This window comes from Populus trichocarpa, chromosome 4 (genome assembly GCF_000002775.5).
Source record: "Populus trichocarpa isolate Nisqually-1 chromosome 4, P.trichocarpa_v4.1, whole genome shotgun sequence".
NCBI lineage: Eukaryota > Viridiplantae > Streptophyta > Magnoliopsida > Malpighiales > Salicaceae > Populus > Populus trichocarpa.
The window spans coordinates 17627629-17642040 of record NC_037288.2 but is presented as its reverse complement, the minus strand read 5'-3'; the positions used below and the strand labels follow the sequence as shown (position 1 = coordinate 17642040).

At 35.3% G+C, this 14412-nt stretch overlaps 1 protein-coding gene across 2 annotated transcripts; it reads left to right on the top strand.

Moving 5' to 3' along the window:
• The first annotated feature begins 10809 nt into the window (after window positions 1-10809).
• Window positions 10810-12351, top strand: LOC7469993 (uncharacterized). Of its 2 annotated transcripts, none has more exons than XM_024599127.2 (3): window positions 10810-11001; window positions 11799-11999; window positions 12064-12351. In XM_024599127.2, exons 2-3 carry the CDS (start codon window positions 11811-11813, stop codon window positions 12211-12213), a joined length of 339 nt encoding a protein of 112 aa, XP_024454895.1. In that variant the 5' UTR covers window positions 10810-11001; window positions 11799-11810; the 3' UTR covers window positions 12214-12351. The 2 variants fall into 2 exon arrangements, with proteins under 2 accessions (XP_024454895.1, XP_002306109.1); XM_002306073.4 differs by having other exon boundaries at window positions 10821-11001; window positions 12121-12351.
• Window positions 12352-14412: the final 2061 nt, after the last annotated feature.

The following is a 14412-nucleotide window of genomic DNA, read 5'->3' as shown; positions in this document are numbered from 1 at the left end:
ATATAATCATTGAAGTCCATATTGAGTTTATATTGTATTTATCCTAACATCATTAGTGAAACCTTTTCACGTTGACATAATAAACTTAGCTAAACATAATGAAGAAGAGAAATATAAATAAACAAGAGGAGAACATGATTATATAAGTATAGTAAAGGAAATGAAAGACATAAACAAGAGAATAATGAAAGCAAAACTTAAGCATTACAAAAATATAAAGAAAGAAAGCAAGAACATGATTTTGATCTGAAAACCAAGATGCCTAAATGCATGGCAAATGCCTCCTTTTATATGCCAAAATTCAGAACTATTGATTTGGTGATTAATTATTGAGTAGGTAGCCACATCTTGACTTGGTGACAATCCTTATCTTCTTGTCTGAACAAAACATCATTGCTAACATCCGAATTTGAAGATAGTCTTCATAAAAGTTCTAGGAAATTGTTTCAGCTTTCCAAAAAAACAAGAATCCACACATTTGGACTTCTAGAACTCAAGATATGGGCTGAACACTGAATAGTGTCTGGGCTGTAGGACAGATTTCAACTTCTCCGTTGTTGCTATCATTTGAACTTGAAAATGATACTTTTAAATCTCAGACTCTTCATGAAAGTTTTAGTCCTATGACTTAGCTTTACATACATATAAACCAGACCTAAATCCAAGTTCTACAGCTCCAGTGATGATCCAATAACTAAATGGTGTTCCAGTTTGGACTGAACCAGCATCTCTTTTCTAAGCTTAGCCCTCTCTTTGTCTTCTCAATTTCAGTAGTTAAACTCATCAATCAATCCTTTGATTTATGTGACAGACCTACATTTAAGATGAACATTTACCATAAATTAAAGGTATCTTATATTATTAGACATGTTATTATAAAACATGCTCTAGTTAAAGAGTTATTGATACTTCAAATGCAAAATGATGATATAAAACCTTGATAAAAATATACTTTTAAGTACTAATCACATATGCTCCCTTCATGGGCACTATGCAATGCACAAAGCATCCGCCCAGTACACCTAATGGGTGTATACCCATGCAGGGTGAACGCCTAGCTGGTGATGGGCATGATGCCTAGCACCAAGGGTGCTTAACGTGCACCCTAACACCATCGTGAGCTCAGGCTGTCACGCCCTAACCCAGCGTGTTTGGGTCCAAGAAGCGCGTCCGAACCCACTTTCACCTTCAATGGGCTCATGCACCTTGCCCGGGCATACCACTTGCCAAATAATTTTTTTTGGACCTCACATGGATCCCTCATTATTTTATACTAATCCAATATGTATTATATGAGTAAAATACAACTCAAAATATCATAAGAGTGAAATTACACTTCAACCTCTACTTTCCACAAAAGGATAAGATTCTTAAGCTATAAATACACCGTGAATCCTTTAAATCAAAGTTTCACAGTCATTTTATTATCTACTGTGTATATATATATAAAGCATCTCTTTTTAGAATATTATTGTATTTTCTCTTTCTATAAAGTTATTGACTTTACCATTGGAGAGTCCCTACGTCTATCAAATGGGATCTTTTGCAAATACCAGCTACCGGTCACCTGGCTTACTAGACATCACCTACTACTAGTTACCAACCCTCTGGTTTTTTCATATCAAGTCACCAAATATATTGACTATGGAGAATGAATTAGATTGCTTGAACTAAGAGATCAACTAATTATCCAATACATCAGCGTTATTCCTAAACATTTTGGATTTTACGACTCATCAATTGGCATCATCTGTGGGAAACTGATAAAAAAATAACATCAATTTCTTCCTAAATCTTGCCTTTGACATTTCCAAATCATTCCATGGCACATAACCAAGACACACTTGGGTTAGGACCCGAGATAAATCTACACGTTACCATGAACACTTTTACCTAACCAAACCTTCAAAACTCACTAGTCAAATGCAACTCCTCACTCATACCATGTTGGCAACCTAAGGTTAAATCAAACCTTGCCACCTTGACAACATACAACGCCTCAGTGCCATGATCACTAGTTGCACCAGGTGCCCGTAGACGATTACACTACTCAAGGGAGACTAAACATAATGACAATACTAAGAGTTCTTTAAGGGGTCGCTCGTGCCATTGCGATACTCATGTATAAAACTAGTACTTTAAACGTCCTCCCCTTAGCTACCCTGGGATAGACATTAGTTATCGTGACCATTATTCCATGTCAAACTCCCTTCGTTCCCAAAAGCCTAATAGAAAGGACTATGAGAAGATCTATATACGAGCATACCCAAGAGAATGACTATAATCTCCATTAATGGAGGGGTGCTCCCTTATTCAAACGAGTATTGAACAATCGACTTCTTAAGGACTATATTTGCATAAAAATGAGTTTGGACAACTATGATGACCTAGCCGACCCAAGAGAGCATGTACAAAATATACACGATAGCTTAGAGTTAGTAATCCAGGACAATGACTCAATGTGCAAAATCCTCCTCGCAAAAAGGCAAGTCTATAAGGAGATGTTCAAGGTAAAAGAATTGCTTAAGCTAATAGCTTTAGAGGTCTTGATTAGAGGGGTAAGGGAACATGCCCTCTGGAGAAAACATTATGCTTTACCAAACAAAAGTTTGCTTAAAGTGAAACAAGTTGTCGCACGTGTGCGGCGTCGCAGTGAAAAAATCCACTCTCAAATCCTAGATGTTGGTATCCTAGAAAAAATCAGGAAAAATAGGGAGACAAGAAATTCTTGTTTTTTATTCGTGGAAACCAGGAATGGAAGTTGCCGCCTAGTATTTTGATCACTAGAAACCTTAACTGGTCTCAGAGATTGGGTACGGGGACTGGTTGTGTAAAGGGAAGGTATTAGCACCTCAAATACGCCCTACCTAAGGCAAGCTGTATTGTTTTATTGTCTGATAAAATCTAAGATCTTGTCGTGTTTTCTAGTTGTTGGTTTGTCTATGGTTTAAGAAAAGTCCACCTCGGTAAATAGATATTTATCTTATCGGGTAAAACGTAATAACGTCAACAAAAGAATTTAATATCTAGAATACTTCTTACTGTCGTAACCCCAGATACTAAAAGAAAACAAAATAATTTTTTTGAAATTTTTTAAATATTGGCTTAGTTCTCGTGACTTTAATAAACTGGTTATTAAAGCCAAAATGCATGCTAATACATATTTTTGAATTTGTTTTGTATGAAAATATGATATGATTTGTTTTTAAGATCCTTGGCCATATGCTTGAAAACAAAAACATTTTTTTAAAATTTTCAATTTTTTGACAAAAACTAGGTATTTTAATACTAGATTTGTATCTTTACAGTATAAAAATACAAACCAATACTAAGCAAAATTCAGTAGAAAAATACACGGGAAAATCACTGATTTTTTTTAAATAATTTTTGAAAAAAATTTCCTCTCTTTTTTTTCGGGCTGGGCCCAGCTCGGCCCATGTGGCTGGGGTGGACCCAGCAAGCCTAGCGGGGTCACTGGCCTAAGCCAGTGACCCGGCTAGGTAGCCTAAAGCATGCGTGAATTTCTTCACGCGTGCATGAACAGTACGAAGGTAATTAAATTACCTTCGCACAGTAACATGCATCATTTTGCAGAGGCTAAGAATGGAAGAGAACATACCTGGTTCTAGAGAAAGGAGGTTGATGGTTGTGCTGACCTACTCTGCTGGTTTCGTGATTCTGGAAAAGGAAAAGTTGATTATGACGCTGGCCTCCTCTGCTGGTTTCCTGGTTCTGTAGAAAGGAGGTTGATGGTTGTGCTAACCTACTCTGCTAGTTTCGTGATTCTGGAGAAGGAAAAGCCGATGGTGATGCCGGCCTCCTCTGCTGGTTTCCTGCTTCTGGAGAAGGTGAAGCCGATGGTTGTGCTGACTTCCTCTGCTGTTTTCTTTGTTCTAGAAAAGAGGGAGCCGATGGTGACTTAGCTTATTTGTTGGTTTCGCGTTCTCTCTGTTTTCTCTCCTGTCCTGTTCACTCCCTCTGCCTCCTTGTGTTTTTCTCCTCTGTTCCCCCTCTCTTTCTCTTTTTCTCTCTCTATGTTCCTCCCCTCTGTTTTTTTTCCTTCTGCTTTTATAAGGCCAGAGAAAGCCCTGTGCTGGTAACGGTCGGCTTGATAATAGCTGTGAGACATGCCCCGTAATTGAGACGATTTCAATGCCTTTAATGATGAAACATCTCCAACATTTTTATTGTTGAAACAGTTGCTGAGGAAGAAGGCAATGAACAGTTGTCCATGAAACGACTCTATTTTTCAATTCAAATGGCTATTTTGATTTGGTCCTTATGGTTTCACAATTTTATAATCAAGCCACTGGATAAATTGTAATTAGACCCCTGGATTTTAGCACCATTAACAACACAATCCTTGTTCTTTCTGAGCTAATTAATTCAGTCCTCAATTGCTCTAAACTTTGGTATCCTCTTTTTACTGCTATTATTTTTTGTTTTCTTTCGAATATATATATTTTTTTATTTTCTCATTTTTTTTTGTAAGGGGACCTAAAAATATGTAACAACACAAGTCATGAAAAATCACATACGGGGTGAAAAAGGCTGGTTTTCTACAACATGGCTCCCCTTTTTATTATATGGATAACCAAAAACCTTCCAAGTGAAATCATTCTCCTACTAGAAATGAAAACTCGAGGAAGAATCTTGAGAGATCAACCCATAGTCATTTGGTGTATCTTAAGGATCACTCATTTGAAGTTATTAGGGAAATCAAATAAAACACCTTGGCACCACCTCCAAAACATGTTGATCCTAAGAACCTCCCTTGTACCTATCACTTAGATCACCTTAGGATGAATAATTCTCAATGTAAATGTAAGTTTATTTTTTAAATAAAAATAATATATCTCTAACATACATTCCCTATTTACAGATCTCCAGTGGGGGCTTCTGGATACTTTTTAAGAAGGGATTAACTTGATCTCCTTAGAGGCCTCTCACCAATTCGCTAGGGGTAGATCTGGAATTCCTATTCTCTGGGTGATGCTTAAGGGCCTCTCATCAATTCACCAAGGGTTGATTCATGATTCCTTATTCTCCAAGTGATGCCTATGGCCTCTCACCAATTTGTTAGGGGTTAATCTGAAATTCCTCATTCTCCAGTTGATGCCTGGGGGCCTCTCACCAATTTGTCAGACGTTGATATGGGATCCATATTCCCTAGGTGATGCCTAGGGGCCTCTTATCAATTTGTTAGGGGTTGATCTTGGATCTCCCACCTTTCCAATATAGTCTAAAACTAGAACCACTATTTGATGGGGGCTCACATGTCTCATGCCATCCTAGAGAGGTCATATATCTTTCACACACCACTGACCATTCTTCAGTGAGGGGCTCCCAAGCCTTCACACCATCATTAAAGAGGCTACAAACTTCCCACTATTTGGTAAGATCTTTCTTTAATTAAGGGCTTTCATGCCTTATGCCATTCAGGGAGGTCACATACCTCTTACACTCCAGTACAACCACTTTTTAAGGGATGAACTTGGTTTTCCTGGTGAAATAAAACCACCCTCTATGGATTTGTCCCTTCCTCCCTTTAAATTTTTTTTCTAAGTATGGGTATCACCAAGGGTCACCCTCCATGGGTTTCCACCAACCACTTAACATTTTTTCTAAGTATGCTCTTAAAATCTTTTCTAAGTATGGTTTCCTCTATGGTTCCTTTTTGCTTACTTAGAAATTTTTTCAAACACTATGCACACTTTTTCATATGGGCTCTCCAGTTTATTAACCAGGGTTGCAATCCCTCTTCTCATATAAAGGAAATTTGATGAACTCGTCATGGTAGCCATGTATTTTTACAAATCTTTATGAATTAATACCACAAAGACTTAGAGGGCTATTGATGGATCCAAATAAAAATAGACCAAAAAAATCCCTCAAAATAGCCCCAAAGAAATCCTCTAAAAGATGAAAAATATGAAAAAAAAAAAACACCTATGAAACATGGGCTTAGGCATGGTACCCGAACCTGGCTCCCAAGGAGTATTGGTTCGTGTAAGAACCCCAAGCCCACGTATCAGGAACATGGGTTTGAGCAAGTAGCCCGAGCCCATGCTCCCTGCATGGGCATATGGATGCCCAATGTATGGGCAATATGCAATGCATTAAGCATCCACCTAGTGCACCCTAGTGGGTGTTCGCCTATGCTGGGAGTGCTGCTCAGCACCAATGGTGCTGGACATGCACCCTAGCGCCATCATAGGCTCGAGCTGTCACGCTCGAGCCCAACATGTTTGGGTCTAGGCAACTGATTAGTACTTAAAAGTGCATTCTCATTAAGGCTTTATATCATCATATTGCATTTAAAGTATCATTAAATTCTCTAACTTAAGCATGTTTTATAATAACAAGTCTGATAATATAAGATAGATTTAATTTATGGTGAATGCTCATTTTAAAAGCAAGTATATCTCACAATTCAAAGGACTAATTGATATGATTAACCATTGAAAGCGAAAGGACAAAGAAAGGGTTAAGCTTAGAAAAGATATGCTGGTTCAATTCAAACTAGAATACTATTTAGTCATTGAGTCATATTTGGAGCTGTAGATCTTGAATTTCAGTTTGGTTTATATGGCTAGAAAGCTAAAACATAGGCCTAAAACATTCATGAAGAGTCCAAGACTCAATTCTGCTGTTTTGAAGTTCAAATCTTAGCAACAAGAGAGAAGTCTGAATATGTCCTACAACCCAGACATTATGCAATGTGCAGCCCATATCTTGAGTTCTAGAAGTTCAAATGAGCTCATTCTTCTTTTGGTGGAAAGCTGATGAAATGATTTAATTGTCAGGATCCACTTGCACGAGGCCCGATCAGTAAATTTCTGTAGTGCCAGCTTTTGTTATATATATAAAAATTGTAATTTATAGATGTTAAATTTATATGTATCATAAATTTGGTATTGTATTTTGGACTTATAATCATGTTTATAGCAGTATGAATATCATTACCTTGTATTTCTTTTGTTAATATTGTGAAGCAATATTGAAATCTATATTAATTAAGATAAAACTCTAAGAGGGCGTTTGTCTACGCGTACGCGGCTGCGGCTGAAATAAAACGCAGCAAATATATGTTTGGTTACAGAAAAAAACGTCGTTAACTGTTCATGGGTCCCACCTTTTACTGCGTTGCAAACTCAGCAATCGCGAAGCAACAAGAGGCTGCTTTTGTTTCAACAGTAAACAATGGGCAACATATTTACGCACTGTGCATGCTAATTAATTAGCATGCACAGTGTAACTTGCATACACTGTATGTGTAACTTGCATACACTGTACACTGTATGCATGTTACACTGTTCATGCTAATTAATTAGCATGAACAACAATTCCGGTCGGACCGGTTCCGGCCAAACCGGTTCCGGTTCAAAACTGAAAATACATTGAACCAGGTCTAACCCAGTAAAATAAAAATTATTTTTAATTTTTTTATTTTTTTATTTGAAAAACTAGTGTTTAACATTATTTAATGACACTATATAAATTAGACAAAGATCGCTTGATAAAGTAGCATTTGCAGAATTTGATCGCAATTCCAATTTTGTTCTTGATTATATTTTACCTGATGTTATTGCGCGCTTAAAAAACCAAAAAAACTGTAGTCCTTGTCGGATATATTTCATACGTAATGGAATTGTAGATATTTTAATGGAACAATAAAAAATATTTTATATAAAGTATTATTTATTTCATGATGTAATAACAAAAGTTAAATCTACAATATTTAAATTAAAAAATATCAATATTAATATATATTTTTTAAAATTATTTTATAACCTCAATTTCAAAAGCATTATTAACCAAACACATTAAACTATTTTTTTTCAACCTCAATTTCAACCACAGTTTTAACCCAACACCTATTTTTTCAAACCAACCTCAATTAAAAGTACTTTTTATAAAACAATTTTTTTCAAACCACAACCACAACAGCTACCGCAATACCAAACACACCCTAAATATGATCATCTTCTAATTTTTAAAGTTTCTTTGGATTGTTTAATTAAGCATGCTATGCAAGTCTTGAGTTGATTAATTTTCTTGCCTAGATTGTTTATATTTCATGGAAATTAAAAGTATGTTATTCTTGAGTTGTGTTGAGGTGGGCAAGGTCCAAAATAGTTGGATCATGATTGTGATATTGACTTATGACATATATAAAGATGTTGATAACTTGGTACAATCCAAGTATAGGGAAAACTTTGCTAAAATTTCAGTAGAATGTTAAATAGTTAAAATGAGGTAACGTGTGATCATGAATTATGAATTAAAAAAACTTATCCTGATTTTTGCATTACCTAAAAGGACACTATTTTGAAATTGTTTTCTAAAAGTTAAGGATGTTACAAATCTTCTTAACCATCAAAGCAACTCCCTAAGGTTAAGGTTTCATAGCAGTTTAAAATTGGATTTGTCCTTTTTTATATAATTGATACACCTCATCCATATATTAAGTTGGATTTGTTTTTTGTTTGACAACAAATATATTGTCAAAACAGCTTATGTATCAATTAAGACTAGATCTCTAAAGCAGACAGAAGTACAAATAACAAGACAATAACAAGAAAAAACAAATTAATGGTCAAATATGATGGAATACAAGAACCTCAATTCATAGTTTTATTGTTAAAAATAAAACTTTATTATGATCCGACTTTTTAGGAGGTTTAAATCTCTTTAAATAAGTTTAAAAACCAACATAAATAAGCTAAAAAACCTCAAAATAAAAACAAAAGGTAACAAAACTCCTAAACAAGCTAGAAAAAAATAAATTTATCAATCTCAATACTTTTTCTAAATTAAATAGAAAAAGGTAAAATCACCATAGAAAAAAAATACTTTTACTAAACTAAATAAAAATAATAATAACCAAGTAAAATAACTTTTCTCTTAAAACTCTCGTGCATTAGTCTCTTAATAGACTATTCTAGGGACGCACTCCCACTTTGGCCGGCTGCGTACAAGAAAAATTAAAGGTGACTCCAAAATTTAAACACAAAAACTTAAGGAATGAAACAAATTATTAGCCACGAAGTCAACCTCTTAAAATTATTAAATTATGATCTTATGTGTCATAATTTTAAAGACACTCCAGATATAAAATATATCACAACATTGATAACATAACGGTATATTCCAAAAACTCAATCTAGTAAAAGTCACAACCTTAACTAGCAGTAATAAAGTTTATATAATCGTTAACTTTAGAGCCCGTAAAATTAATCGAGGTACGTGCAAACTGACCCGGACACCCATGTTAATAATAAAAAAAAACCATCCAAACTCAAGGCGGGTTGAACCAAATATCCCAAAACACAAAACCCATTTCACTATCAACCTTAAGACACCCATTTCACAATACTTCATCTCCCGTAGTAGAGGTGAACAAAAAAACTTAAAAACCGAAAAAAACAAAAAAAAAACCGAAAAAACCGAATCGTGAAAAAAAACCGAATAAAATTTTAGAAAAACCAGCCGGTTCGGTTCGGTTTTATAAGCCTAAAACCGAACTGAACTGAACCAAAACCGGAAAAAAAACAAAAAAAATCGAGCCAAACCAAAAAAACCGAGCATAACCGGAAAAAACCGAGCCAAACCGGTTTGAACCGGTTTTGGTCCTAAAAAACCGAACCGAAACAGGCCGGTTTGACCCGGTTTCGATTCGGTTTCTGTTTTTTTTTAATTTCAATTTGATTACTTTTTTTTGATAAAAACCAAACCGAACCGAAAATGATCACCCTTATCCCGTAGATCAACTAGAAAGTTCGCAGGAATAAAATAAAGGTCCTTAGCCACACGCATCTTTGATACGCGCTGCAAATGATTTTTTGTACCCCTTCTATCACTCACCCTATAAAGATAAACGTGTATGTGCCTGCCACGTGTCCTATACGATGTCCGCGTGGAATTTTATAGTTCCAAATTATGTTTCATGAAATTTTTTTAAAAAAATTTGTTCAAATTAATTTTTTTAAAAAAATAATTTTAATATAATGATAAAAATAATTTTTTAAAAATAAAAAAATATTATTTTAATATATTTTATAATAAAAAATATTTTAAAAAATAATTGTTACAATATTTTTAAATACCCCTAATTAATTCACTAGCTAGCATATTCTCTTAAAAAAAAATGATAGGCCTTGGGGATATGCCCCTTGTAGCATATTCTCTTGAAAAAATGATACGTCTTTAGGGATATATCGCTTAAAAAAATTAGTTAGACTATTTTAGTGTGTATATGGTATTATAATGATTTTTATTATTGTGTTTTAAAAATATATTTTTAGTGGTGGTTTTAAAAAAATAGATTTAAAATTTTTTTTGATTAAAATTATTGTAAAATAGATCTTTGCATATAAAATAAATAAAAATCAAGTTTTTATAAATTAAAAAATATTATTTTAACTTTTATAAAATCAAGATTTAAAATGTAATTATATATGTAATTCAATAAAAAAAATAAAAATTACTTATTTAATTTTTATTTTTATTTTTATTTTTCACAGCACCAAACAGTCTCTAAATTGAGTGGTGTGGTAGCTGTGGCGGTACTTAACTGGTAGACTATAAAACGATTGGCCATGCATACAAATTCGGGCATGGCCCCTCTGGTGACCACATGTAAGTTGGTCAATGGGCGACCCGAGCCCAAAAGGAAACATTTTTTAAGGGCTCAAGCCTAATCAGTCCTTCACCATTCATCTGTACTAGGCTAAGCCACATTCAACAATTAAAGGCCTGACTTCTCTTCCAAGACAGAAGAGTGTTTTTTTTATTAAACCATATTCGGCAACTAGAGGCCCGACTTCTCTTCCAAGACGGGAGTATTTTATAAATTTCTCCAGTTCACGAAGAAATCACTGTGTTATAAACAAACAAATCAAGAAAAAGGAAGCGATTCTTTCTGGTTATTTCCATCCATAAATTCAGACTAAATTTCTTACCAATTCGTGCTTCAATTGTTACTGGGTTTTGCTCCTGGTATGTTTCTATACTCTCTTTGTTTTTTGGTTTATTGCGATTAATAGTTATTGTATTTTCTGTGCTTGTTCGATGCAGTTAATGTTAGTTAAGTTTATTAGGACACAAATCAGAACTGATGATAGTTAGTTAAAGCTGTTATACACACTCTTGAATCACCGGGCACACTGCACTCAGTGTTCTCTTTTCTGTCGTAAAAGCTGGAAGTTAATGTGTGTGCTGCTATAAGTTTCGATTTTGTGCGGAGTCGAAGGTCATCGGTTGTAAATGTGTGGGTTTTGAGAATCGAGGGAGAAAATTGTATTGAAGGTTTATATTACGAAAAGGGTTGTTTATATTATCTATTAATTTTGGCTGTTTGGCCCATTTAAATTAGTATTCCTGTTGCAAGTTCGGGTTTTGGTTAGATTTTAAGTGATGATCAAATTACTAGTAAAAGCCATTTCAATTCCGGAATACTTAATGAGATCTTTTAGTCCAACGTGAGGAAGGATGAGGGAAGTCTTTGTTCATGAGTGCCTGCCTCAACTTGGAAATCGATGAAGCTAGAACCGCTTTTTGTTCTGTTTTCTTTTCAACTATTTATATTTATAGCTGAGCAAGGACCAAAGGCAGGAATCTCATGTTATGTTGTATCGTTAGTTTTTTTTTTTATTATTTTCTTCCTGTGTTTTTTTTTGGCTAACATTTCCATGTTGTTTGCGTCACCATGACTCTGTGTAGAGTGGGAGCAGGATTTGTAGAACCTGTTAAACTTTACTCTGTAGTATTGTTATGAACTAATTCGTGTATGACAGGAAAAATCTCAAATGGAAACACAAAAAAGTCAACCAGCAAAACAGCAGTCACCTGCAGCCCTGGATCCGGCCATCACTTCATGCCGAAGGAAGAAGAAGGATGATGCCACTTTTTTGGAGGATCTGAAGGATCACATCGATGAGTTCATTCATGCATCTATGGATGAGCACAAGGATTGTTTTACGAAGACTATCAAGAAGGTTAGTTCCCACCTCCATGTTCAATGTTTAATTGCCAACTGACAATGCGCTACTCTTTTTATAGTGTAATCGGAGAGTGTGTGCATTGGTTGCTGACCTAAGACTTGGGTTTTATTTTCAGATGTTTGGAATGTCAAAGATTGTTGCAGAGAGGAGTGGTGATGCTAAGGAAGTCGAAAGTTCTTTGCCTCTCCAAACTACAGTGGCAAAGTAGAATGTCTTCATCCTTATTGTAATAGCTCATAGTTAAACGCTAGTTTCAGTTATGGTAATGACATTTGGTGCAGCTTGATAATTTCTTATCACTACCCTGTTCGGTTTGACTTGTTAAATGCATAGAGTTTTAATTCTACTGAGGACTCCATCTAGAGCTTGAGTGTTTTTGTTCCCCTGAAGTTATTAAAGCAAAGCGCTTCCAACACCTTGAAAGCTCGAAGTAATCCATGATGTGGAACAATAAATAATAAAATTAAAGCAAGAACAGAAAGAAATTTTAGAAAAGAAAGAAGTTGAAGAAGAAAAGAAAGAAGATTGGAGATATGCAAAGTCTGCAAATTTTTCATTAATCATCAAAACTCTGTCTTAAAATGACAGAAGAATATATAAATAGTAAACCCTAAAACATCCTGCTATTGGGTTTGGCCTATCAAATCAAACTGTTTAACATAAATAATAAAATAACAATGAGCAGGCCCAAATAGGCTAAATAAATAAAATAACAAAGAAATGAGTCCAAATGGGCTTAGTCTCCCAACCAAAGCGTGACAAGCTGGGTCATCCTACGTCGTCTCCGTCCATATACTCGTGTAGTTTGTGGTGTGGATCTGATGTCCCCACCAATCCAAGTTCTACCCGGTGAAGTTCATCTTTCAATCTCTCAAAGTTTTGGTATCATAAAGTGATGGAATGAGTTTGGTTTTGCTATGCGTCTGTTGCTGTCGTAAATGGTTGCCTTTGCTGCAATATTTTGGTGGGCTAGCATGCCAGAGGATGCATTTCACTTGCAAGTTTCCTGTCTAGTTTTTGCTTGAGTTGGGTTTGTTGGTTTGCGCGTTTAAATGGCTATACTCTCAATGCTCTGGCCCTTGGTGTATTTTCAAGTGTTTCCTTATCATTAATTCAATTTTGAATTCGATGCATCACAGAGGTGTCATGGCAAGTATTTTTCTTCTTTCCAATTAATCTCCAGGCGAAGGGACAAGCTAAGAAATTTATATTCATATGAATTGTGCAACTTTTATTTTGATGCCATGGTAAGTAGCTGTGAAGTCGGAAGGGTAAAACTGCAGCAAACTGGATTCTCCCTTTACTGCAGCTATGAGTTTCTTCTATTTTATTGTTTTCAAGTTTGAATTCAAATGCAAACTGAGAGTTGGAAAATTCCCGGATCAGCCATATACCTTTCCTTCCCCATTCACTCTTGTCCTTGTCAAGGAAACCGCAATTTTCTGTGTTTCAATTGGAGGCAGAGTCTAAGGTAATGTCATCTCAACATGATCTATGGCCGGGCAAATTAATCAGGCTTGTCGTGAAGAAGGGAAGGTCGAGGACCTCTTTCGTTAGACTGGCAAAGCACCAGCCAAAGAAAAGATCTCAACATGTGTAATATGCACCAGGTATAAAGCTAGCTCGCCGATAAGCTTTCCACCACTTTTCTTCCTCGAATTTCCCTTTCGTCAGCTTTCGACATTCTTGCCAGCTTTACAAGCACCAGGTATAGGTACTGCAACAAAACTCTCTTCTTACCGGCAACGCTGTGCCAGGCCTAGTTCTATTTTTCAGTAGCCGCTATGCATTAGCTGTCATAATGGTTGGAGAAGGACAATTGTTCATTCATAAAACCAGTATCAGACATTATTGTAGCCATCTTCAGATGGTTTTTTATTGGGCATGAAGTAAAACATGGATTGCCTCTAACATAGTCTGAACTTCATGACTTCTTATCTTGTCTAAATCATCCGAACCAAACCCACAAATATAATCATCTCAACGCCCAATCACATTAGGGCTCTAAGCCTACTAGCATTACATAAAAGTTAAAACACCGATCATAACCAGTGTAGTCACTCGCGAGGCCTAACCCACTAGGACTATGCGCCCATTGGCACCATAGACTCTTTAAAAAAAAAAAAATAGTGTTCTCATTTCTCTTCTCGTTCTAGCTTAGGTCATATATGAAATATTCATACTTATTAAACTTGATTATGGGTTGATTCAAAACATGACTCGAATCATAAATTAGAATCATATATTAGATAGATTAGCTTAATTAAAAAAACTAACATAATTTAATTTAAAAAAAAAATCAAAAGATTTTGATCAAATCACTATGTCACAGGTTATTAATCATGGTTTTTTACCGGATCATATTGTGTCAACTTCTCATTTATTGTGAAACTTGATTTGGATCAGA

Coding starts and splice junctions, on each gene's coding strand:
- LOC7469993 (XM_024599127.2), top strand. CDS start 11,811: ATGGAAACACAAAAAAGTCAACCAGCAAAACAGCAGTCACCTGCAGCC. Junction 12,000..12,063: donor TTACGAAGACTATCAAGAAG/GTTAGTTCCCAC, acceptor CTCTTTTTATAG/TGTAATCGGAGAGTGTGTGC.